This window comes from Callithrix jacchus, chromosome 5 (genome assembly GCF_049354715.1).
Source record: "Callithrix jacchus isolate 240 chromosome 5, calJac240_pri, whole genome shotgun sequence".
NCBI lineage: Eukaryota > Metazoa > Chordata > Mammalia > Primates > Cebidae > Callithrix > Callithrix jacchus.
The window spans coordinates 96,765,364-96,789,447 of NC_133506.1; the positions used below are offsets into that span (position 1 = coordinate 96,765,364).

Consider the following 24,084-nt stretch of genomic DNA (forward strand, 5'->3'; position numbering starts at 1 on the left):
GAGGCTGAATGACCTGCCCAAGGCCACCTGCATTGCAATGGCTGAGCCAGCATTCCCACTCAGGTCCACCATCTGGTCCCCAAAATTGATCCACTGCCCACCCCAACTTCCCGGGTATGTCTTACTCTCCACTTCTGCCACGTGCGCTTGATGACTGTAGCAGCTGCATGTAGCCTCTGGATGCGTTTCCGAGTTAACCAGGAACGAATGGCTAAGAGGTTTGCCCAGGAACAGAAGAGAGATAATAAAGGGGCCATTAGAGTGTTAGTGACCTGACTGCAGCAAAACCACAGTTGCTGTCAAAGTTTCAAATATATATTTTTCCAATGAATGTCTACTTTGGGCTACAAATGAAATAAGGCAAATTGGCTTTTAAACATTCCTTCCACTGCCCACACATTTGGATACACCTACACAGTGAAGGAGTACTGGGGAGCCTGGACTGGCTGAAGGCAAGGCAGTTACTTCCCATCTCAGGCTCAGTCCAGGGCAGCACCCAGGGAACATGAGGGGTCTGGATTGTCTGTGCCTTTAAAAATTGTTTTTTTTTTTTGCCAGGCTCAGTGGCAGGTGCCTGTTGTCCCAGCTACTTGGGAGGCTGAGGTGGGAGGATCGCTTAAGCCCAGGAGTTCTGGGCTGTAGTGTGCTATGCCGATGGGGTGTCCGCACTAAGTTCGGCATCAGTATGGTGACCTCCCGGGAGCAGGGGACCACCAGGTTGCCTAAGGACGGGTGAACTGGCCCAGGTCAGAAACGGAGCAGGTCAAAAGTCCCGTGCTGATCAGTAGTGGGATCGCACCTGTGAATAGCCACTGTACTCCAGCCTGGGCAACATAGCGAGACCCTGTCTCTAAAAAAAAAAAAGGTAAAAAAAATTTTTTTAAAATCCTCAGTTGAATTTGTTTGCTTTATGCAGTCCTGATCTCACACCACCACATACCCAAAAACTGATAGAATTAATAAAATGGTGGTCATTTTATTCCCTCCTCTACAGTTTCACCATATTCTTTGTTTCGTTTTGTTCTTTTTTGAAACAGGGTCTTGCTGTCACCCAGTCTGGAGTGAAATGGCATGAACAGTTTACCAGAGCCTCAGTAAGGCTGTAGCTTCAATCTCCAAGGCCAAATCGATCCTGTAGCCTCACCACAGGCATGTGCTACCAGATAGGGTTAATTATATTTATTTAGAGATGGAGTTTTGCTCTTATTGCCCAGGGTGGAGTGCAATGGCACGATCTCTGCTCACTGCAATCTCCGCCTCCCAGGTTCAAAGCGATTCTCCTGCCTCAGCATGTGCCACCACACCCGGCTTTTTGTATTTTTAGTAAAGACAGGGCTTCTCCATATTGGTCAAGCTGGTCTCGAACTCCCAACTTCAGGTGATCTGCCTGCCTTGGCCTCCCAGAGTGCTAGGATTACAGGTGTAAGCCACTGTGCCTGGCCTATGTTTTTAATTATTTTTTTTTGAGACAAGATTTGATCTTGTTGCCCAGGCTGGAGTGCAATGGCGCAATCTTGGCTCACCACAACCTCTGCCTCCTGGGTTCAAGCAATTCTCCTGACTCAGCCTCCCGAGTAGCTGGGACTACAGGCATGCACCATCATCACGCCCGGCCAATTTTTTGTATTTTTAGTAGAGACAGGGTTTCTTCATGTTGGTCAGGCTGGCCTCAAACTCCTGACCACAGGTAATCTGCCTGCCTCTGCCTCCCAAAATGCTGGTATTTCAGGCTTAACCCACCGCACCTGGCCATTTTTAAAAATTGTATTTATTTATTTGAGATGGAGTTTCGCTCATTGCCCAGGCTGGAGTGCAATGGCACGATCTCAGCTCACTGCAACCTCCGTCTCCCGAGTTGCTGGGATTATATGCATATGTCACCACGACCAGCTATTTTTTGTAATATTAGTAGAGATGGGGTTTCTCCATGTTGGTCAGGCTAGTCTTGAACTCCTGACCTCAGGTGATCCGCTCGCCGTGGCCTCCCAAAGTGCTGGGATTACAGGTGTGAGCACCTGGCCCATTTTTATTTTTTATTTTTGACATAGTCTTGCTGTGTCACCCAGGCTGGAGTGCAGTGGTGCAATCTCAACTCACTGCAATCTCAACTCACTGCAATCTCTGTCTCCTGGGTTGAGGTGATTCTCCTGCCTCAGCCTCCTGAGTAGCTGGGATTATAGGTACGTACTACCACATCCGGCTAGTTTTTTGTATTTTTAGTAGAGACAGGGTTTTGCCATGTTGACCAGGCTGGTCTCGAACTCCTGACCTCAGGTGATCTGCCCGCCTTGGCCTCCCAAAGTGCTGGGATTAGAGCTGTGAGCCACCATGGCAGCCTTTTTTTTGTAGAGATGAGCCTCCCCCTGTTGCCTAGGCTCGTCTCAAATTCCTGGGCTCAAGTGATCCTCCCACCTCGGCCTCCCAAAGTGCTGGGATTAACTACTGCACCCAGCTTCCTTATACAATTTTTAAAACGCCTACACACACACAAACACACCTTACAAGGATGGATGGCATCACCCTTAATATGTGGTTTGGCATCTAGGTATAACTATCATTTTGGAAGTGGTTCTCCATTAACTTTATAATATTCTTCAAAAACACTTTTGTTCATAATTTGGCCATGACTTCACCATTGTTAGATATTTGGGTTCTAACACTTTTCTTTTCAAAATAAGGCTGCTATGAACATGTTGGTTAATGCATCTTTTCATTTGATGAACTCCTTTGGTTTTAACCTTCTTAAATTCATCCCAGCCCTAGAGCCCAGTAGGTAATGGTTTGAGTTGTCATAAAGGGGGAAAAAAAACAGCCTAAACAGCTGTCGGGGTCTGAGAAAGAGGAATTAAAGACAACTTTTAGCCTCCACTTCTTAAAGAGCACCTTTGTTTGTGGAGTAACTTGGTTTCTTTTTTTTTCTTTTTTTTTGAGACAGAGTTTCGCTCTTGTTACCTGGGCTGGAGTGCAATGGTGCCATCTCGGCTCACCGCAATCTCCGCCTCCTGGGTTCAGACAATTCTCCTGCCTCAGCCTCCTAAGTATCTGGGATTACAGGCACACACCACCATGCCCAGCTAATTTTTTGTATTTTTAGTAGAAACGGGGTTTCACCATGTTGACCAGGATGGTCTTGATCTCTTGACCTCATGATTCTCCCGCCTCGGCCTCCCAAAGTGCTGGGATTACAGGCTTGAGCCACCGTGCCTGGCTGTAACTTGGTTTCTGTTGAACTGGAGAGACATGATAGCTGAGTGGGACAAGGAATTTGAATTCCAGCGCACCACAAGGATGTGCCATCATCTCTTCAGGCTGGGACAGTCAGCTTCAGGAGATGGGGACTCAATGAGCCATGTTTCAAAGGAAACCACCATCCTGTGGGGTGTGTGTGCAGTGCTGACGGGCAGCCTGCCCACCTACCTGCCTGGATGAGTATGGCGGCCTGCCGCTGCCGCTCCTGCTTCCGCTGCCGGTGTCTCCTCCAGCCACTCTGGATGCAGCGGGCACACTGCTCCAGCACCTGGGCACGCCCACATTCCAGAAGCTCCAGCTAGGAGAAAGGGCATCCACTGAGGGCAGCCTCTCCTCCCCCTGCCCTGTCCTGCCCTGCTGAGGAGAGCAGGGAGCTGGCCTCTGTAACCTCCTCATCCGCAAACAAGCTCACCATGGAGTCAGCCATGAACACCTTGGTCCTGCCACAGTGCACTGGGGTTGGCATGGCCTCGGCCAAGTCACCAGGTGTGGCTTTGGTCTGAGTTAGGACTGGCAGAGTGTGGAGAATGTCATGGAGGAGAGGTTCAAGCGTGGCTTCCTTGGCATGTGGACACCATTCTGTGGGAGGGAGATGGCCCCATCAGTGCGTGGTCATCTCTACAAGCCTCTGTGGCCTGAAGAAACTGGCTTGGCCTCCCTAGCATTCTACAGGTCTCTTTCCTGCTGTTCTTGGCTCTAGCCATTCTTCCTCATTCCTCTTCTGGAGGAAGCCACAAGTAGCCCCTCTATTGTCCCTCAGGGCCCTGGCTGTTCTGTGGAGCCTTGGAATACCCGCTTTCGCCTGTGTGGCCTCAGGCATCCCACAGCCTCTACTGCCTTTGGGCAGGCTGGCAGAGGGTACTTGACACCTGGAAGGGTGACTCCCTCCAAACTTGAATCCCAGGCTGCTCAGCCAGCGTTTGTTTCCAAGGCCCCCAGACACATATCCTGAGAGCCAAACAGGACAGCTGAGCCACTCGCTCAGCCCCAACCCCTCACTCCCCACCATGTATGGGAAAAGGGAGATCCAATCTCAGCCCTAAGTTTGGGAATTTTCTATTGGAAATAAAAAGAATAAATAATTCATTAAAAAGTGAATGAAAAAACCCCAGCCCTGTGAAGGTCCCACGTCCCACTGCCTGCCCTCCCACAGCTCACAGGGCTGACTTCAGGAGAGGAGGATTTACCTGAGGGCTCTGACCACCTTAGCTGCCCAGTGCCTCTCTGGAGACAAAGGCTGCCAAAGGAGACACCACAGATGAGAAACAGCAGCAAAATCAATCAGGGGCCAGAAGGGCTTTGGGCAAGAGACATGGAACAGGACAGCAAATCATGGAGAAGGAGAAGAAAGGAGAAAGGGTGAAAGGAAAGTGAAAACTGCCCAGGATGGGAGGAAACAAAGTAGGATTTCCCAAATAGCCTGTGAGGGGCCCAGGATAAGGCTGGGTATGAGGGGCAGCGGTGCTGGGCCGGGGTCCTGCTGAGGCAGGGCTCACCAGCAGCCTGTCCTTGGCCTGTTCTCCCTCTGCCTGTGTCTGGGCCCTGTGGCTCCCATAGCCTCAGTTATATCTACATGCTGACAACCACCACATGAGGGCCACAGCCCAGATCTTTCCCTTGAGACTAAAGCCTGCCCAAGTGCCTTGCAGACTTCTCCACTGGACCTGCAGATCAAGCCACCCACTCTGGGCTCTTCAGCCTCCTTGAACCCCTCTTCCTCTTGCTTTTCCCCACTGCCCAGGCTAAGTTAATCTATTCCTTTCCTCTCTCTCTACATCTAGTCAAGCCCCTACCCAAGACTGAGCAGTTTCTTCCAAACATTTCCTGACTGCCCACATTTCTCATTTCTCTCTGTGGGGGCAACTTTGCAGTCTCACTCCCACAGCCCTCCACGGGGCCCCCAGAGTGGTCTCAGAAACCATAAAGCTGATAGAGTCATTTGCTCCCTCCCCTGCAGTGCCTGCTCACCTGCCCAGAAAATAAAGTCCAGATTCCTTGATGGGGCCCTACCTGCCACTCCAGCCTCACCTCCCCCAGATCTCTGCCTCAATGAGCCAGGAACATGGAATGGCCTGGAGTTCCTCATACCCATGCTAATGTTCAGATTACACCTGTCATGTGGAACACCCATCACCTGGCTAATCCAATTTATTCTCACATACTACTTCCTCCAGGAAGCCTTCCCTGATTCACACCTCCTCCAGCACCATCCACAGCACCCTGGTTCATAGTTCTGCCTTTCCACTTTCCATGCCATTTGTCTTTTTTGAATCTGTTTCCCCCACTGAACCAAAACCAGGGCTGTGTTTTATTCACCAGTAAGCCTCAGCCTCTAGCCCTGAGATAGGGCACAGAGTAGATGCTCAGTATACTGTGGCTGAACAAATGACTAACACATGGGTCCCACTCACCAGGGAGCCCTTTGGCAGGATATGGGCCGTGGGGGCCAGAGGATGTGCGAGGACGAAGCCTTCTCAGTAACTTGTATCGTTCTACGAAGTTTTGGTGAGAGACTCTGGAAGCCAAAGCAGGCAGAAGGAGAGAATGACTTCATTGTGAGCCAGGTACATGGCTCAAGGATCAACAGAAGTTCTGTTAAATCTGCTCAACAACGCAGCAAGGTGCTGCCCTCCCTGAGTATCCCCATTGAATGTGAATGTGGTTCTGGAGCAATTTCTAAGGTCATTTAGTCAGAAGTCCATAAAGACCATTTTAAATAGGTCTGCTCTCCCTGCTGCCTTGGTCTACCAACACAAAGCAACTAGTAGGGGATTTGCGGGCTGCCTCCCCCCAAAGGGGCTGATAGGCCCCTCCTCAAACAACTGGACCACTCCTATGATGCAGACATGCTTGGCCATATCTCCCCTCTGACCCCACAGTCTCCTCCACTTCCTTCCCTGCTCCCCATCAAGGCAACACTTCTCAAACAGCTGATAGCACCTGATATCTGTACTTCCTCCCAATTGCCTGTCAGCCCTCCTGAGTCTGGCTTCTGTCCCCAACACTGTACCAATGTGGGTTTTGTCACAGCCATCAGCTGGGCACAAAACAGTGCACAATAAGTGAATGGATAAACGAATGAGTGCTTCTCCCTAGTTCCTGGTTGACTTCACAGGCCAGCCTCTTTCTCTTCATCTCCACATCTCGCTTGGGGTTGGGCAGGCTCTTGCCCAGCGAGTGTCCCCAGCCCCAGCACGCACTGGCCCTGCCCTGTGCCATGATTGAGCCCACTCACCGGATGGGGAAGCCAGCAGCACTGATGTGGATGGTCTCCACGAGGCCACAGGCCTCCAGCTGGCTCAGGACCTGCAAGGGTGGGGAGACAGGGTAGGTACCTGCAGCATGGGCCAGCTGGCCAGAAATGCCATTCCTCTCAGCCTTTCTTCTTAGGCCCTGGCCAGTGCCGAGCTGCTGTAGGCTCTCCCAATGCTTGGCTAATGGCAGTATCTCTTTGCGGCAGTGAGAAATCAAGGGACCTTGAAAAATCATCTCCCTGCTAGGAAGCGCCCTGGTGGTTCCAAGTCCTCCACTGTGTGGGGGCTGTAAGGTGATACAGACTTTCACCTAATCACAAGAGAAACCCATTCCTCTGGGTAGCTTCAGTCTCTCATCTGGGCACATGGCTCAGAGAACAAGATGTAATGGAACTTGCCTTCCTGGCTAGGCCACTGTGCATGGACCACACAACTGGCCCTGCCACACCAAGGGAGATGGGCCCTCTCTCGTGTCAGGTCTGGCTGGAGAGACCACCTCTGTTCACTCCATTTGGAGCAGATGTCCTGCCCTTCATCTCTGCAGGGCCTTGGCCAGATGGGGCTTGATGCAAAGCAGCTTTGGCCCAGTGTTAATTACCTCCTCCTGGACAAATGTCTGCGCCTGGCCCTGGCTGTTGGGCTTGATGCAGCGAATGTAGTGGGGTGTGGTGCTGTGTAGGACCTGTAGGAGCTGCTCCAGGGAGGCCTACAAATGAGAGACCATGGGGTTAGGCAGGGAGAGGGGCCCATCAGCTGGGTTCTGATTAGTAACTACATCAAATGCTTCCAGTGGGCCCTTCAAGGATCCTGAGACCAGGAATCTCCTATGCAGGGATGACTGCACTGCAGGCTGTCAATGAGCCGGCTCAGAGCACATTCCTCTCCTGACTTCCCATGCTGCTTCTCACCTCTGCCTCCAAGGACCCTTCTAAACCTGTGGCCCTCCCTGACTGGTCTCCCTGAATCCAATCTCTTCCTCCTTCCCCTCCCCACTTCTCCCCAGAGCAATCTTCTTAAACAAGAACAATCTCAAAACTCCCTGCCATTCATCCAAGCAACAACTATTATTATTCAGCTCATCCTGTGTGCTGGAGGCTGTGCCACAGGCTGCCTGCTGCTGTGTCAGAGCTCAGTCCAATGGGCTACACATGGATGAACACCCTTGGGGGTGTGTCTGAGGCTGGGTAGGAATGTGCGAATCAAACCTGGTTTCACGGGTGCCTCCTCAAGGAGGTGGTGATAAAGCTAAAGTCTGAAGGATGAGAAAAGACTAAACTAGGAAAAGGTGTGTGGAGGATGGGAGTGAGTTGGAGCTGATGGGGCAGTGGTCAAGAGCATCCCAGGAAGGTGAGGCAGTACATGCAAGGGCTGAGGGGACTGTAGAAACCAGACGATGTGAGAGGAGTAAGTGAGGGTAGGGCTTGAGCATGAAGCTAGAGAGCTGGGGATGAGCCAGGTCAAAGAGGCTCATGTAGCTGATCCTCTCATGAGTACCCCATCAGAAGGCCCCTAGGCTTCCCATCATATTATAGCTGATAGCTCATTTGTCTACTTCTGCTTCTGTCTTCCACACTGAAGTATAAACTCCATGGAGACTGGGACCACATCTATTTGACTTGCCACTGCTCCCCAGCAAACAGCACCAATCCTGGCAGGTGCTCAATAAATATTTGTGAAATTGTGGAGTAAACCAAGCACCTCCCATCAGCACATAAGACCCACCTTAAACTTGGACACCACGGTCAACACAGGGGCCCTGCTCTGGCCAGAGGGTTCCTCCTGGGTCTTCTCTTTGGGGTTAGTAGGAAATAGCCCCAAGAGCAAGGGGTCCTGGGATTGCTGCAGGAGCCCAGTCAGCTCAGGTGGGATGGGGTCCTATTGGGAAACAGCAAGAGCAGCAGGTGAGGGCAGGTGGAGCTTCTGCCCAGGGCCATCCACTGCCCACCCAAGTCACAGATGGCAGGGCTTCCAGGTAGGACAGGGCCTGAGTCTGAGAAAAGGTCTCCTGGATGACCAGAGACCTGGAGACACTGTTTAACATGGGTTATCTCCAGGCAGGTCATGCTTGATTGGTGGAGACCTTGCCCAAGAAGGTGATACTGGATTCTGGGAAGAGGTCAGGAGAGAAGGGACTCATGATGGGAAACTACTATGTCAGCATAGCAAAGGTCCAGCATCTCGTTTCTCACAAGCCCCACAGGGCATGGCCCAGCCCATACCTTGTTCTTCTCCACCAGGCCCCCTGTGTGGTACCGCACAGGTCCTGCATAATGCACCACTATGAAGCTGGGCTCCCGGCTGAGCTTATTGTGGCCCAGGCAGGGGCTGCCTGCCAGGGCAGTCTCAATGCGTGTCTGGAGCTGGGCTGCACTGCTTGGTCGATTGAGGCGGCATTCCTGTGGGATGGGAGCAGGGGGTCAGCCACCAAAATTAGAGTGTCTTACCACAACCCTCACCCATCCCCACCCTGTGGCCCCCATAGCCGCAGAGATTACACAGGCAGCACAGTGTCCCCAACAGGGAGGAAATACAGCAGTTAGCAGATTTATTTGGCAGATTGGGAAGAGAGAGGCATAAAGAGGGAACAGGATAATCATTAAGGCCCCTGAAAACCCAAAGGCCAACTCTGGTGCTCAGCTCATTAGCTGACCCCACCTCATTTATGAGGGAGCAGATGCTGATGGGGCTCCCCTCAATGAGATCCAAACAAGGCTGGTTGTCCTGGTAGCTGATAAATGACCACTCCAGATCCTCAGCTGCATATTCCTCCTAAAGAACAAGGTGGGGTGGGGTGGGAGAAGGCAGATGTGGTCTGAGGTCCAGAGGGGTCATCCATGGCTGGCCTCGGTACCACAGTGTATTCCAGAACAGCATCAAAGAAGAAACAGAAGTATATCAAAACATTACATTGTATTCTGTATGTGCAATTATTATTTGTCAATTAAAAATAAAATATGGAGGAACAAAAGGCTTCTGATCAGAACTGGGGCTGGGACTGGAAGGTCAGGAAGGGGCTCAGGATCCAAGAGAAGGACCCACCCCTGTTCACCCCATCCCTTACCTGCTGGGCCCTTAGGTAGTGAGCCACAAAGTGCTGCTGCAGTTTCTCATTGGCGTAGTTGATACATAACTGTTCCAGACTATTGTTGGGAAATGACTCAAATCCATACACATCCAGCAGGCCTGGGAGGATAGCAGAGAACCCATGGGGCCACTGCAGGGAGCAGATGGGGGATAGGGGACCACAGGAACCCAGGGTGGCTGGGCCCCTGCCAATGCCTGATACTTCACAGCCTGGGGATGAGGCTGAGTGAGCATGACATCCACGGTAGGCAGAACATACCTTCCCCAGCCTCCACCCAAGGTGGCTCCCATCTCTACCCCATTCCCCTGGAGAGCTCAGAGCAGGCAAGAAACCCAAATGAGGCCGGGTGCGGTGGCTCACGCCTATAATCCCAGCACTTTGGGAGGCCGAGGCGGGTGGATCACGAGGTCAAGAGATCGAGACCATCCTGGTCAACATGGTGAAACCCCGTCTCTACTAAAAATACAAAAATTAGCTGGGCATGGTGGCACGTGCCTGTAGTCCCAGCTACTTGGGAAGCTGAGGCAGGAGAATTGCTTGAACCCAGGAGGCTGAGGTTGCGGTGAGCAGAGATCGTGCCATTGCACTCCAGCCTGGGTAACAAGAGCGAAACTCTGTCTCAAAAAAAAAAAAAAAGAAACCCAAATGAGGTGTGAAGACAGCTCCGGGCATCAGGCCCATTTTTGATTCTGAATTCTCTAGTCCTGACAGGCCCCTCCTGTGAGGAAACCACGTCCCAGGGAACATTTTCTGTGTTAAATCTAGTTTGGAGGGTATTGGCGGGTGGCTAGAATTCCACCATTCCATGAGCAAATGTCTTCAAGCTTTATTTCCTCCTATACCTGACTGTCTCACCTAGAGGTACAATGGTGTTGACCTCCCTCAGTTATGTCCTTCCCAATCCCCCACCCTGAGATAGGGTCTTGCTCTGTTGCCCAGGCTGGAGAGCAGTGGCGTGATTACAGCTCACTGCAGCCTCAAACTCTTGGGCTCAAGTGATCCTCCCACCTCAGTTTCCTGAGTAGCTGGGACTACAGGTGTACAGCACCATGTGTGGCTAGTTTTTTTGAGATGGGATCTTGCTATATTGCCCAGGCTGGTGTCCAACTCCTGGCCTCCAGTGATCCTCCAGCTTTGGCCTCCCAAAATGGTGGGATTACAGGTGTGAGCCACTGTGCTGGCCTCCAAGTCCCTTCTAATCCAGCTCTTTCCCCCATTCCCCACTACTCTCCTGCAATTAGGGTTGGGTTGCTGGGGAGAAAAAGGGCTCCTTCAGACAACGCAATGTTAAATCTGTCTGGAGAGTTACAGACTGCTCAGATGTGGGTAGTGGAGAGCAGAGATCTTGCCCTATGCTGGCAGGCAGATAGAAGAGGAGACATGAGTACAAAGAAGGGAAAGGAGCTGCCCAGAGCCACACGGAGGACCCAGGGCTCCTGCCACTCCATCCAAGGCTTTATTGCTTTTTCTGGAATGCTCCCAGCACAGCGAGCTCTTGCTACCTATGAAAGTGGTCCATGAGTTGGTATCTGCACAGATGCTGCTGTTGATCACTGATACCAGCCAGTCAAACAGCCTGTTGGGGGAAAAGAGTAGACTTTGGTGAGAGAGGGTCAGGCTGAGTCAAAGGGGTGGTAAAATTGTTCCCCACATCAGGGTGCTATACCCTGGGGGGCCTTATATTCTGAGCCTGACAGGTCAAAGCCAAATCCTCTCCTCTTGCTTCCAACCCATCACTTCTTGACCTACTACAGATGCAGGCTATGGACATGCATGTTCCCAGGTACACACAAACCTGGCATGTCCTTCCGGGAAGACTAAGCACAGGACCAGCTCAGCTCCTAGGCTGGGCAGGGAATGGATTTCCCGTCACATGGCTCGAGACCTAGCTAGTGTCTTGGGAAGGGGCAGATGGGCCTGGGTATGGTTTGTAAATAACTGAGTTCATTGAACACACCTGCAAAACTCTACCTGTGGAGCCCAGAGCTCAAGGCCCTAGCATACCTCCTGATGCAGTCCTGCACAAGTGGGGCCCCAGCCCGGAAGTCAACAGTGGCATCCTCCACTCTAGAAACGGGCACAGCCCAGAGAAGATGAGGCTACCACACAAGACGCTGACATGTATGACACTATACAGGGGTTTCTTCCTCACAATTTTTCTTATAGTAATTGTTCTGCAACGTTTTTTCACTTCAGTAAATAAACTGGCTCTTTTTGCAACACGGGCTGTGCAAATGTCTTGTGGTCAGAAGCTCACTCTATTTGTGTTCATCACACTTTACCTGCTCGTCTTGTAGTGACTTGTAGGTAAAGGCTGACCTCAAATTGTGACCTGATATTAGCTTTGAGGCTGTCTCTTGCTGAAATGGACTCAGTTTGGGCAGATAACTCAGGCCATTTTCAACTCAGAGGAGCTTGTTCCCTCAGCAGAGCTTCTCAGGCTCTTGTGGTATTCATGAAAAGTAAGGGACCCTCTCCCCAGAAAGGTCCCCGAGGTCCCATGTACACATGCACACACATACACCCATTCTGGCTCATAATTTCAGAGGATTCTGGGCCCCTTGAAGCCCTTACAAGGCCCGCCAAAGAATCTCAGAATTCGTGAGAAATCATCCTTAACCACATGGCCAGAGGGTGGAGGTACCCATGTAACTAACCTACCAGAAAAGGCCAGGACCCCACCTCCACCACTGTGCTACATGCTGTGGAATGAACCTCTGGCTTTACCACAATCTATCAAACTCCCAGGTGATGTACAAGGGCACAGGGAGACAGAGGGGCCCATTCACCGTAACTACGAAGGCTCCAGATCACCTTTGGGGTCTGCCCTGCCAGCAGAGGGCTGAGCAGGGTTTTTTCACCTTGTTGAGGCTAAAGCAGGCTCCTGAACTTTAATAATGAGCTCAATCCTGGCCAGGAATGTAGCAACTTTCCCACTCATAAAGAGGCCACAGGTGCTGCTTGGGGAAAACCTGGGAGCCATGCTCTGCTGTATCCAGGGGTTTGAGGAGCAGGGAGAGGAGCCAGTCTGTCTTATTCCCCACCTTGGGCCTGTGCCCATCGTGTGGTCCTGGCCTTTTCTGGTAGGTTAGTTACATGGGTACCTCCATTGTGTGATGTTGTCTGGTCCAACCCCAAACAGGAAGAGTACTTGTTGGGAGGGCAGAGGCCAGAGTAACTGTTCACCTCGCGTAGATCAGTTTGGCCAGGCAGTCTCTGCGGGTGTCACACTCAGCTCGGGGGCAGGGCTTTTGGAACACCTGCTGCTGCCTGCCTGCCCTGATGGTTCTAATCTGCACCGTCTTCAGCAGCACATCCTCTTGAAGCCCCAGCAGTGAAGCTGCCGTCCTGACAGAGCCTGGGAGGGGCAAATTCTCCTTAGGCAAATCAGTCTCCCTCCAGTCCTCTTCATGAGGCACTGTGAAGTCATCACAGTGGGACCATGACTTGCTGAACTGGACAGAAGAAACCTAAGCGAAGTGACTCACCAAAGGACTCCATAAGTGGCAGTCAAAACTCAAACCTAGCACTTTCATGGACCAGTCCATGCTGCCACATATGGGACAAATCACTTTACAAACCTCTAACTCATTTTCTCATCTTTAAAGGTGGGGACGATACTGTCTGCCTCACCAGAGATGAGTGAGGAGTAAATGATCCAGGGCTGGGCCCTATGGTGGGTGCCTTAAGGGCATTAGATTCCAATTTTCTCACCATCTGGCCTTCCACCCAACCCCAGCAATGCTGGCTACCTTCCTGATAGGGCCTGCCCTATTCCACACCCTTGCCCCTCACACTTGGCATCATCCATCGGCTGGCAGGGCTGGGCTTCATCCTCGGAGGCAGCAAACTGGATATTGCCAAGGTGCAGCAGTCCAGCCAGCACCTGAGGGGGAAGAAAAGGATGGTCGGGAGCAGAAGAGGGCGTGAGGTGGGCCAACTCTGGGAAGGACCGTTCTCCTGCCGAGTACAATCACAACAACAGAAGGACAGCTCCTGATCATGGTCCAAGTGTGCCCATCTCTGCCAGGCACAATTCTATACAAGTTACGTGCATTGCGTCATTGCATCTTTTAAACAACCTGTAAGGTATGTACTACGCCACTGCCTATTACAGGTGAGAATGAGGACACGTGCTTCCCGAGGGCAACGACAGGATGAGAATCCAGGCTGATTTCAGATGCCTCCTGGGGCAGCCTGTGGAGCCCTCAGGCCCACCCACCCTCTACCTCTCTGCCCCCTGCTCTCTAGGAATAGATTGGTAGCTGGGGCAGGGCTGCTTCTGTGTGCCTGCTGGAGGCTTGGCTCTACTTCCTTGAGCCTGTTCACACTGCCAGGCTTCTTAGAGCCCAGCCTACTGGAGGAACTGTGACCTTGGTCTCTGTCCAGTGGGTGCCCCTTTCTTTGCCTTTGCACTCAGTGTTCCACACAGACGAGCCCCCAGGGGCTATAGACAGAAGTTCCCCTTGCCTCACCAAGGCCCAGCAACTTCAAAACCCTCAGACCCAGCTGGGCATGGTGGCTCTGAGCATTCTGGGAGGTCGAGGCGGATGGATCACCTGAAGTCAGAAGTTGAAACCAGCCTGGCCAACATGGTGAAACTCCGTCTCTACTAAAAATACCAAAAACAAACAAAACACCAACCTTCAGACCTGACACAGCGACCCCACCCACCATTCCCATATGGTCCCAGGCAGGACACCTCCATGTGCTACAGGTCTTTCAGCCACAACTTGCTCCAGAAGACTGCCATGCCCACTGGGCAGAAGGATTGTGGCAGAAGGTCATGCTACCCCTGAAGCACTCCGACTCCTAATATTGTTCATTTATCCTGGGCTTGTCCCCAGGTGCTGTCCTTCTGTCAGGCTCTTACCTGGCAGTGCCTGAGCAGCCCCCATCTGGAGGTTAGGGTCACTTACTGCTGCATTGCTACCTCCCTGAAGTGGCCTCCCTGTCTCGACCACCAGCCCATCCTATCTGGCCCCGTCCTGCTGCTCTAGAGGGTGAGGAAGATGAGAGGAAGCAGTCAGCTCTATCAGCAAAGACAGAAGGGAAGCCTCCCTAGTGGGGCTGAGGGGAGCCCAGCTCACCTGGGTCAGCCTCATGTCCCAGAGGACGACAGGGCACGGGTGGGGGAAGACAGAGAGGGTGGGAACCTGGAATCACTATGTCTGGTACTCTGTATCACTTAGTGGTATCTGACCTTGGGCATGTCACTTTACCTCTCTGGTTTTCTCAGGCATAAAGGGAAATAATCACACACAGAGGACTGTTGAGAAAAACCAAGTGAGCTGAGAGGTGTGAACCTGACTTGTAAGTTTTAATGTGTTCAATAAGTGAGCGCCTCACTCGTTCTCTCATCTGCTAATCACAGGATCTTGCTTTTGCCCCTGTGGATCACTTACTACATTCTGTACTCTAGTGCTATGTATGCAGCACTGTTCCTTATGCCCTGTAAACCCCACCACCTGGTCTCCAGCCTCAGCAGCACAGAGAGGTGGCTGATTCCTTGCAGACAGCACAGAGGGGCCCAAAGTCCTAGATGCTCAGGGAAAGACCAACTCCAAGTCCAGGGCAGGGCTCTATGAAAGGGGCTGCCCATCATCCCTGCCAAACATAAGTGGTGCAGCTTTTCTTCTGACCTTAAAGATGTTGCTCTGGGTAGGGGTGTCAATACCCAAATGGAGCATGGCCTCTCTGGTCACCTCAAAACAATCCTCTGAAAAAGAATCCAAGTCACAGCCCACTGTCAGAGCCAGAGTTCGGTGGCAGCAGCAGCAAGGGACGAGGGAGGCAGGCTCCGTGCAGAGTGGGTGGGTGATGCTGGGCCAACACAAGATGCTGGGTGGGGCTCCCCCTACCTTCTAAGCTCCTCTCTGGGTTGGGCAGCCAGGAGAAGGCAGCTCCCTCAGGGAGGTGCCACTGGAGCCTCTCGTCTTCACTGGCTCCTTTGCAAATCTGTGGAAAAGGGTGGGTGGGAGGCTGGCTAGGGGATTTGAGAAAAGCCCAGGCCTGGATAGGCGTGGGGTTGGGATAAGAGGAGTAAGAGATGGTAGCAACATCACAAGGCTCAGAGGTCCCTGCAGAGAGCCCAGGGCAGGTACAGGGGTGAAAGGTGCCATAAACATAGCTTGGATGTCTCCAACCTGACACAAAAGCAGCCTGCTCTGGGGAAACCTGCAGTCTGAAGGAAGGACAAGTCTCACCCGGGGAGACCCTTGTCTTGACTTGGGATGCATCACCTAAGGATGCTATGATTCTGAGAGCAAGTGAGACACCCTATCTGTGCCTTGGGGGACTCCCAGTACGAAGAGGCACAACTCTAGGGAAGCCCTTATTCTGTTAGCGATAGATGCCATTCCAGGAGAGCCCATAGAATAAGGGTGACACAGCTTCCACCCTAGAGATACAGTCCCAACCTCCAGGACCTTCTGGTCTGATGGAGAAGGTAAAACATATCCCCAGGCCACACTGTGCTGGGAAACAAGGCCCAGTGTGAGGTAGAAGTGTTGCATATGAAGTCTGCAGGAAAGTGGTAGCTCCATCAAAAGCTAGGTGAAGAAGCCAGGCATGGACATTCTGGGGGGTTGGGGGTTGAAAGACATGGACTCACCCCTGCCCTGCATCTGGGGGGCTGTGGGTCCCATTTGGCACAAACCTGATAGAAGATGTGGAAGTTCCTCTCACTGAAAGCCTGGCAGACCACTCGAGTTTTCTCTAGGAGGTAGGTCTGGACTGTGGCTCCAACCAATTGCTGAGCCCTGGGGCACACATGGGGCACAAATGGGCAGAGCCCATTAGTTGCCCATTCATTCAATAGCCACGTCTGGCAATTTGGGTGTGCCAGATTGCCTGCCACCTAGCCACAAACTGCCAAGATCTTCTCCTTAGCCAATGGGCACTGAGGGCTGGGGACCACTCAGAATGTCCTTGGGTGTCCTGGAATATTCCCCTGCATCTAGCTCAGGTGGGCAGGGCCAAGGCCTCTGCACATCACTTTGCTCCACCCCAAGACAGGAGTCGAAGTCCCAGCTTCAAGCTCAGGGATATGGCCCAAAGAGTTGGCAATATACCTAGAAGTCCCTGAGCAAGGGTAGAAGCCAGGAGGAACACAGGCCTGAATAAGCGCTCTGCCCTAGGGCTCCCCAAGGGGAGAGGAGCTATAGTTCTCCAGGTGTGAAGATCAAGGTCAGGGTTCACACCTGAGGTAAAAACACACAGCGGGAAGAGCAGGGTTTTGCCCACAGGGGGAAGAGCAGGGTTTTGCCCGTAGGGGTGTCGTAGGCCAGATATTGCCCCAGCCACTTTCAACCTCCCCACTCCGGTCCTCCCACTAGACAGGATGAAAGCAGCTGTTACCTGTTCAGCTGGAGCTGGATGAACTTCCCAAAGCGACTGCTGTTGTTATTCCTCAGCGTACACGCATTCCCTACAGATCACACCTATGTTTATTCCACTCCCCTGGGTGTGCAGAGTCCTCATAAGCCAAGGTGGCTGCAGGTCTCTGGGGGTCATGTCCTTATGCTCAGGTCACCTAAAGGCCCCTTTGTTGGTTTTCATATCACAAGGGGGCAGGACTAAGAAATGGGTCCTCTTTAGCAAGTGGGATTCAGGGGAGTTAGAACTTCCTGGCAAGAAATTGGAATGAGCAAGCCTAGGTAGTCAGGGACTGTCTTCTTTGAAGGGAAAGGTCAAAAACAATCAGCTGTCACTATTGACTGTAGACAGGAAGGCACATCCGGGTTCCAGTGCCAACGCAAATACTAATTGCCTTGTATCCCTAGACAAGTACCCTTTTTTGAACCATCAGGAAACTGGATAGAATTTGGGCCGGGCGTGGTGGCTCACATTTGTAATCCTAGCACTTTGGGTGGCTGAGGCGGGTGGATCACCTGAGGTGGGGAGTTCGAGACTAGTGTGCCCACCATGGAGAAACCCCATCTCTATTAAAAATTAGTCGGGCATGTAGTCCTAGCTACTCAGGAGGCTGAGGCAGGAGAATCGCTTGAACCCGGGAGGCAGAGGTTGCAGTGAGCCGAGATCGTGCCACCGGGCAAAAAGAGCAAATCTCCGTCTCAAAAAAAAAAAAAGAATTTGGACAAACTAAGCCACCAGGTCTTCTCCAGCACCACTGTTATGTGTGCCCAGGCTGAAAGGAGGAGAGGAGGACTGAATGACATTACCTCTGTTGGAAGGATGCTGAGTACTAGTACTAGGGAACATGTTGGGTATCTGAGGCAGTGAAGGATGCACTCATCCTCCAACCCCACCCAAGAGACAGTCTCAAAAAACTGCCCCTCTCCCTGGAAGGTGGAAAACCCCAGAGGAAATGGGACTGAGATACTGTGCAAAGGAGCCCGAGCTCACCAAAAGCTTCCATGACAGGGTTGGAGTTCAGGATCCTCTGTTCTATCCTCTCTGCAATCTTGTGGCTCTCCCAAGATGTGGGTGAGGCGGCCACCACAGCATAGAACTTCATTAGGCAGCGAGACGTCCATGTCTGTGGCAGAAACAGTCCTGTGGGAACTGTATCCATGTTCCCACCCACTTCTGAGCCTGCCTGAGAGAACAGTGCCCACCAGAGCTCTCTTCTCCACCAGCATGTTGCTGACAAAACAGGTGAAGGCAGAATTCAACCCTAGCCTTAGGCAAGGCACTTCTTCTGTGTTTGTAAAATGGGGGTGCACATACTGCTCTTCTCCTACCTCCAGCAAATACACAAAGAAAGAAGGGGGCCAGAGGTAGAGAAGGAACAATCCCCCTGACCTGAGCAGGCTATGAGGCCTCTGTGAGTGTCAGTGAGGCCTCACCACTAATACTGATTACTCTGTGGCAGGCATTGAGCTATCAAGGCTTTCTGTGTATGTTTCTTTTGCAAACTCTGCAAAAGTGTGAATATATGATTGTTTATAAAATGGTGGCCAGGCACAGCGGCTCACACCTGTAATCCCAGCACTTTGGGAGGCCGAGGTGGTCAAATCATGAAGTCACAGGAGATCAAGACCATCCTGGCTAACATAGTGAAACCCCGTCTCTACTAAAAATACAAAACATTAGCTGGGCATGGTAGCACACACCTGTAATCCCAGCTACTCAGGAGGCTGAGGCATGAGAATTGCTTGAACCAGGGAGGCGGAGGCTGCAGTGAACTGAGATTGCATCACTGCACAGAAGCCTGGGTAACAGAGCGAGACTCCGTCTTCACAAAACAGAAAAGAAAAATAAAACAATGAAACCGAAGCACAGAAATTTAAAAATGTATTGAAGATGGCCAGGCACGGTGGCTTATGCCTGTAATCCCAGCACTTTGGGAGGCTGAGGTGGGTGGATCACGAGGTCAGGAGATTGAGACTATCTTGGCTAAAATGGTGAAACCCCATCTCTACTAAAAATACAAAAAATGAGCTGTGCATGGTGGCACGAGCCTGTAATTCCAGCTACTCAGGAGGCTGAGGCAGGAGAATCCCTTGAACCCGGGAAGCAGAGGTTGCAATGAGCTGACATTGCACCACTGCACTTTAGCCTGGGTGACAGAGCAAGACTCTGTCTCGGAAAAAAAAAAAAAAATTATTGAAGATCAGTGCATCTACTCAGTGACAGGGCTCTAATTTATACCCAAGCAGTCTAATTCTTTTTTGAGATGGAGTCTTGCTCTGTCGCCCAGGCTGCTGTGCAGTGGCACAATGTCGGCTCACTGCAATCTCTGCTTCCTGGGTTCAAGGGATTTTCCTGCCTCAGCTTACTGAGTAGCTGAAATTACAGGCCCACACCACCATGCCTGGCTAATTTTTTGTATATATTTTTTCCAGACAGTCTCCCTCTGTCACCAGGCTAGAGTGCAGTGGCGTGATCTCGGGTCACTGCAACCTCTGCCTTCCAGGTTAAAGTGATTCTCCTGCCTTAGCCTCCCAAGTAGTCCTCCCAAGGGACTACAGGCGTGTGCCACCATGACTGGCTAATTTTTGTATTTTTAGTAGAGAAAGGGTTTCACCACGTTGGCCAGGATGATCTCAATCTCTTGACCTCGTGATCCACCCTCCTCGGCCTCCCAAAGTTTTGGGATTACAGGCATAAGCCACCGCACCCAGCCTAATTTTTTGTATCTTTAGTAGAGATGGGGTTTCACTGTGTTGGCCATGTTGGTCTCGAACTCCTGACCTCATGATCCACCTGCCTCGGTCTTCCAAAGTGCTAGGATTACAGGCGTGAGCCACCGCGCTGGACCCCAAGCAGTCTAATTTTAAACTTCATACTCTTTTGTTTTTAATCAGCTGAAGTGAAGTGTACTTTAATTTTAACTTCTATTTGTTTGTGGCTAGGACAGAAAAATACACCTAATCTTTATACATTGACTTTGTATCCTATCCTCATTTCACTAAATGCTCTGTAACTTTTTAGTTATAGTAAGGTAGCAACTTACTTTTTAGATTCTTTAGATATTTCTTCGGGGTCAGAGATGTTTCCTCTCTTCTATCTTCTTAAAGAATTTATGTAGAACTGGTAACTTCCTTAAATGTTTGGTAGAATTAAAATGTGAAGCCACCTGGGCCTAGAGCTGTCTCTGTGGAAAGGCTTTTAACTATGACTTCAATTTCTTTCAGAAACAGGCTATTCAGGTTATAGTTCTTCTTGTGTGATCTTTAGCAGTTTGTATTTTTCAAAACATTTCTCCATTTCATCTAAATTGTTTAATTTCTTGGCATAAAGTTATTCAAAATATTATTTTAATCTGTAATATCTGTAGTGATGGCTAATATAGGTAATTTGCATATATATATATATATTTTTTTAATAAGTCTGACTGAAGGGTTTTTTGTTGTTGTTGAGACAAAGTCTTGCTCTGTCACCCAGGCTGGAGTGCAGTGGCACAATCTTGGCTCACTGTAACCTCTGCCTCATGGGTTCAAGCCATTCTCCTACTTCAGCTTCCTGAGTAGCTAGGATTACAGGTGCCTGCCACCACACCCTGCTAATTTTTGTATTTTTAGTAGAGACGGGGTTTAACCAGGTTGGTCAGGCTGGTCTCCAACTTCTGACCTCAGGTGATCCACCCGCCTCAGCCTCCCAAAATGTTGGGATTACAGGTGTGAGCCACAGTGCCCAGTCCAAGTTATTATTTTATTAATCTTTTCAAAGAAGTTTTTTTATTTTATTCATCTTCACTTTTCCCCTTCTTCTGCATACTTTGGGTTTATTCTGTTCCCCTCTAGCTTCTTAAGGTATGCCACAAACTGAATTGTGTTCCCCTCAAATTCATATTTTGAAGCCCTCACTCCCAGTGTGACTGCATTTGAAGATAGGATCTTAAGGAGGTAATTAAGGTTAAATGAGGTAATGAGGCTGAGTGTGATGGCTCCCTGTAATCCCAGCACTTTGGAAGGCTGAGGTGGGCAGATCACAAGGTCAGGAGTTTGAAACCAGCCTTGACCAATGTGGTGAAACCCTGTCTCTACTAAAAATACAAAAAGTAGCTGGGTGTCATGGCATCTGCCTGTAATCCCAGCTACCAGGGAGACTGAGGCAAGAAAATCACTTAAACCCAGGGGGCAGAGGTTGCAGTGAGCTGAGATAGTGCCACTGCACTCCAGCCTGGGCAACAGAGCAAAACTCTGTCTCAAACAAACAAAAAACCAACAAGGTAATGAAGGCAGGCTCTAATCCAATAAGACTATATATAGCTTTGGCCTCGGTGGCTCATGCCTATAATCCCAGTACTTTGGGAGGCCAAGGCAGGCGTATCATGAGGTCAGGAGTTCAAGACCAGCCTGACCAACATGGTGAAACTCCATCTCTACCGAAAATACAAAAATTAGCCAGGCATGGGCATGTGTCTGTAATCTCAGCTACTCAGGAGGCTGAGGCAGGAGAATCGCTTGAACCTGGGAGGCAGAGGTTGCAGTGAGTCAAGATTGCACCACTGACTCCAGCCTGGGCAACAAAGCAAGATTCTGCCTCCAATTAAAGAAAAAGAAAAAGGACTGTAGGCTTGTAAGAGATTTCTTTCTCTCTCTCTCTTTACCTGTCATATGAGAACACAGAAAGAAGGTGGCAGTCCACAAACCAGGGTGAGAAACCTCACCAGAAGCCAACCATGCTAGCACCCTATCTTGGACTTCCAGTCTCAAGAATTGTGAGAAAATAAGTTCCTGTTGTTTAAGCCACTCAGTTGTGGCATTTTGTTATGGCAGCCCAAGTTGACTAATACAAGGTGAAAAATCAGATCATCTGAGATGTTGTGTTTTCATTTTATTAATTCAAAATTTTTTGAGACAGAGTCTTCCTCTGTCGCCAGGCTGGAGGGCAGTGGTGTGACCTCGGCTCACTGCAACCTTTGCCTCCTGGGTTCAAGCAATTCTCCTGCCTCAGCCTCCCGAATAGCTGGGACTACAGGCATGTGCCACCATGCTTGGCTAATTTTTGTATTTTTTAGTAGAGACAGGGTTTCACCATGTTGGCTAGGATGGTCTTGATCTCCTGATCTTGTGATCCACCCGCCTAGGACTCCCACAGTGCTGGGATTACAGGCGTGAGCCACCATGCCTGGCCTTAGTTCAAAATATTTTCTAATATCGACTTGGTGATGAAATTTCAGACAAGGCTGGGTGTGGTGGCTCACGTCTGTAATTCCAGCACTTTGGGAGGCCGAGGCAGGCAGATCACTTGAGCTCAGGAGTTTGAGACCAGCCTGGCCAACATAGTGAAACCCTGTCTCTACTAAAAATACAAAAATTAGCCAAGTTTAGTGGCGTGTGCCTGTAATCCCAGTGACTGGGGAGACTGAGGCAGGAGAATCACTTGAACCCAGGAGGTGGAGGTTGCAGTGAGCCGAGATCATGCCGCTGCACTCCAGCCTGAGCCTGAGTGAGATTCCATCTAAAAATATATATACACATATATATTTTCCCTTAGAAGATAATCACGCTAAGACAAAAAATGGTAACGATGTTTATATGATAGCATGGCATCATTCAGATACTGAATTTAATCAAAGACAATAAAAGAAAAAAAGGAAATAAGATCACATGGAACAATTTAAAAAATAACAAGATGGTAGATTTAAACCCAGGCATAGTGGGGTGTGTGTGTGTGTGTATATGTTTTTTTCTAATACCATTGTGATTTTCTCAAACCCATAGGATATTTAGAAGTGTGTTGTTTGCCGGGTGTGGTAGCGCGTGCCTGTAGTCCCAGCTACTTGGGAGGCTGAGGTGGGAGGACCACTTGAGCCCAGGAGTTCTGGGCTGTAGTGCGCTATGCCGATCAGGTGTCCGCACTAAATTTGGCGTCAATATGGTGACCTCCCGGGAGCGGGGGACCACCAGGTTGCCTAAGGATGGGTGAACCGGCCCAGGTTGGAAACGGAGGAAGTCAAAACTCCTGTTCTGATCAGTAGTGGGATTGCCCCTGTGAGTAGCCACTGCACTCCAGCCTGGGCAACCTAGGGAGACCCTGTCTCTTTGAAAAAAAAAAAAAAAAAAAAAAAAAAGGCCAGGGGCGGTGGCTCACGCCTGTAATCCTAGCACTTTGGGAGGCTGAGGTGGGTGGATCACCTGAGGTCAGGAGTTCAAGACCAGCCTGGCCATCGTGGTGAAACCCCATCTTTTTTAAAAAAAAGAAAGAAGTGTGTTGTTATATTTCCCAATTCGTTAGGATTTTCTAGGTTTCTTTGTCGTTTATTTCTAGTTCAATTCTATTCAGGCCAAAGAACACAGTTTGTACAATTTTAATCTTCTTTTTTAGATGGAGTCTCGCTTGCTCTATGCAAGTAGCTGGGACTACAGGCACATGCCACCATGCTTGGCTAATTTTTGTATTTTTTTGTAGAGATGGATTTTCCCCATGTTTCCCAAGCTGGTCTTGAACTTAAGCAATCCATCTGCACCTTGGCCTCCCAAAGTGCTGGGATTACAGGTGTGAACCATTGTGCCAGGCCTCAAAATGTAATTTTGATTTTATGTATTTCTCCTTTCAATGATATCAGATTTTTTACTTTGTGTATTTTGAATCTGTAATTAGGCACATACGTATGTAGAACTGTTTTCTTGATGAATTCACTCATTTATCATTATGAAATGTCTCATCCTTAGTAACATTCCTTGTTCTAAAATCTTTGTTCCATATTAATGTAATCACTTCAGCTTTCCTTTATGAGTATTAGGATGTTAGAGTTTTTTTCCATCCTTTTAGTTTGAACTTATCTATGAGTAGACCACTTATATTTATCACTATGCCTGGGTTTAAATCTGCCATCTTATTTTTTATATTGTTCCATGTGATCTTAGTTTCCTTTATTCTTTTATTGCCTTTGATTAAATTCAGCATTTTAGTGATTCCATTCTATCATATAAGCATTGTTACCATTTTTGCTTTAGAGTATCTTCTTTTTTTTTTGAGACAGAGTCTTACTCTGTCACCAGGTGCCAGGCTGGAGTGCAGTGGCACGATCTCGGCTCACTGCAACCTCCGCCTCCCAGGTTCAGGCAATTCTCCTGCCTC

The 24,084-nt window shown here is 50.1% G+C and overlaps 1 protein-coding gene across 1 annotated transcript in view; it reads right to left on the reverse strand.

Annotated features, from left to right (window-relative positions):
* The window catches only part of MYO19 (myosin XIX), a 52,508-nt gene that overhangs the window by 3,259 nt on the left and 25,165 nt on the right, over positions 1–24,084 (reverse strand). The window contains 18 exon segments of the mRNA XM_078373716.1: positions 126–211; positions 3,418–3,547; positions 3,662–3,828; positions 5,661–5,764; positions 6,485–6,555; positions 7,102–7,209; positions 8,226–8,378; positions 8,723–8,899; positions 9,159–9,272; positions 9,565–9,686; positions 11,091–11,164; positions 12,775–12,946; positions 13,384–13,474; positions 15,231–15,307; positions 15,450–15,546; positions 16,247–16,349; positions 16,948–17,017; positions 17,956–18,088. Coding sequence (XP_078229842.1) covers positions 126–211; positions 3,418–3,547; positions 3,662–3,828; positions 5,661–5,764; positions 6,485–6,555; positions 7,102–7,209; positions 8,226–8,378; positions 8,723–8,899; positions 9,159–9,272; positions 9,565–9,686; positions 11,091–11,164; positions 12,775–12,946; positions 13,384–13,474; positions 15,231–15,307; positions 15,450–15,546; positions 16,247–16,349; positions 16,948–17,017; positions 17,956–18,088 — 2,049 coding nt within the window.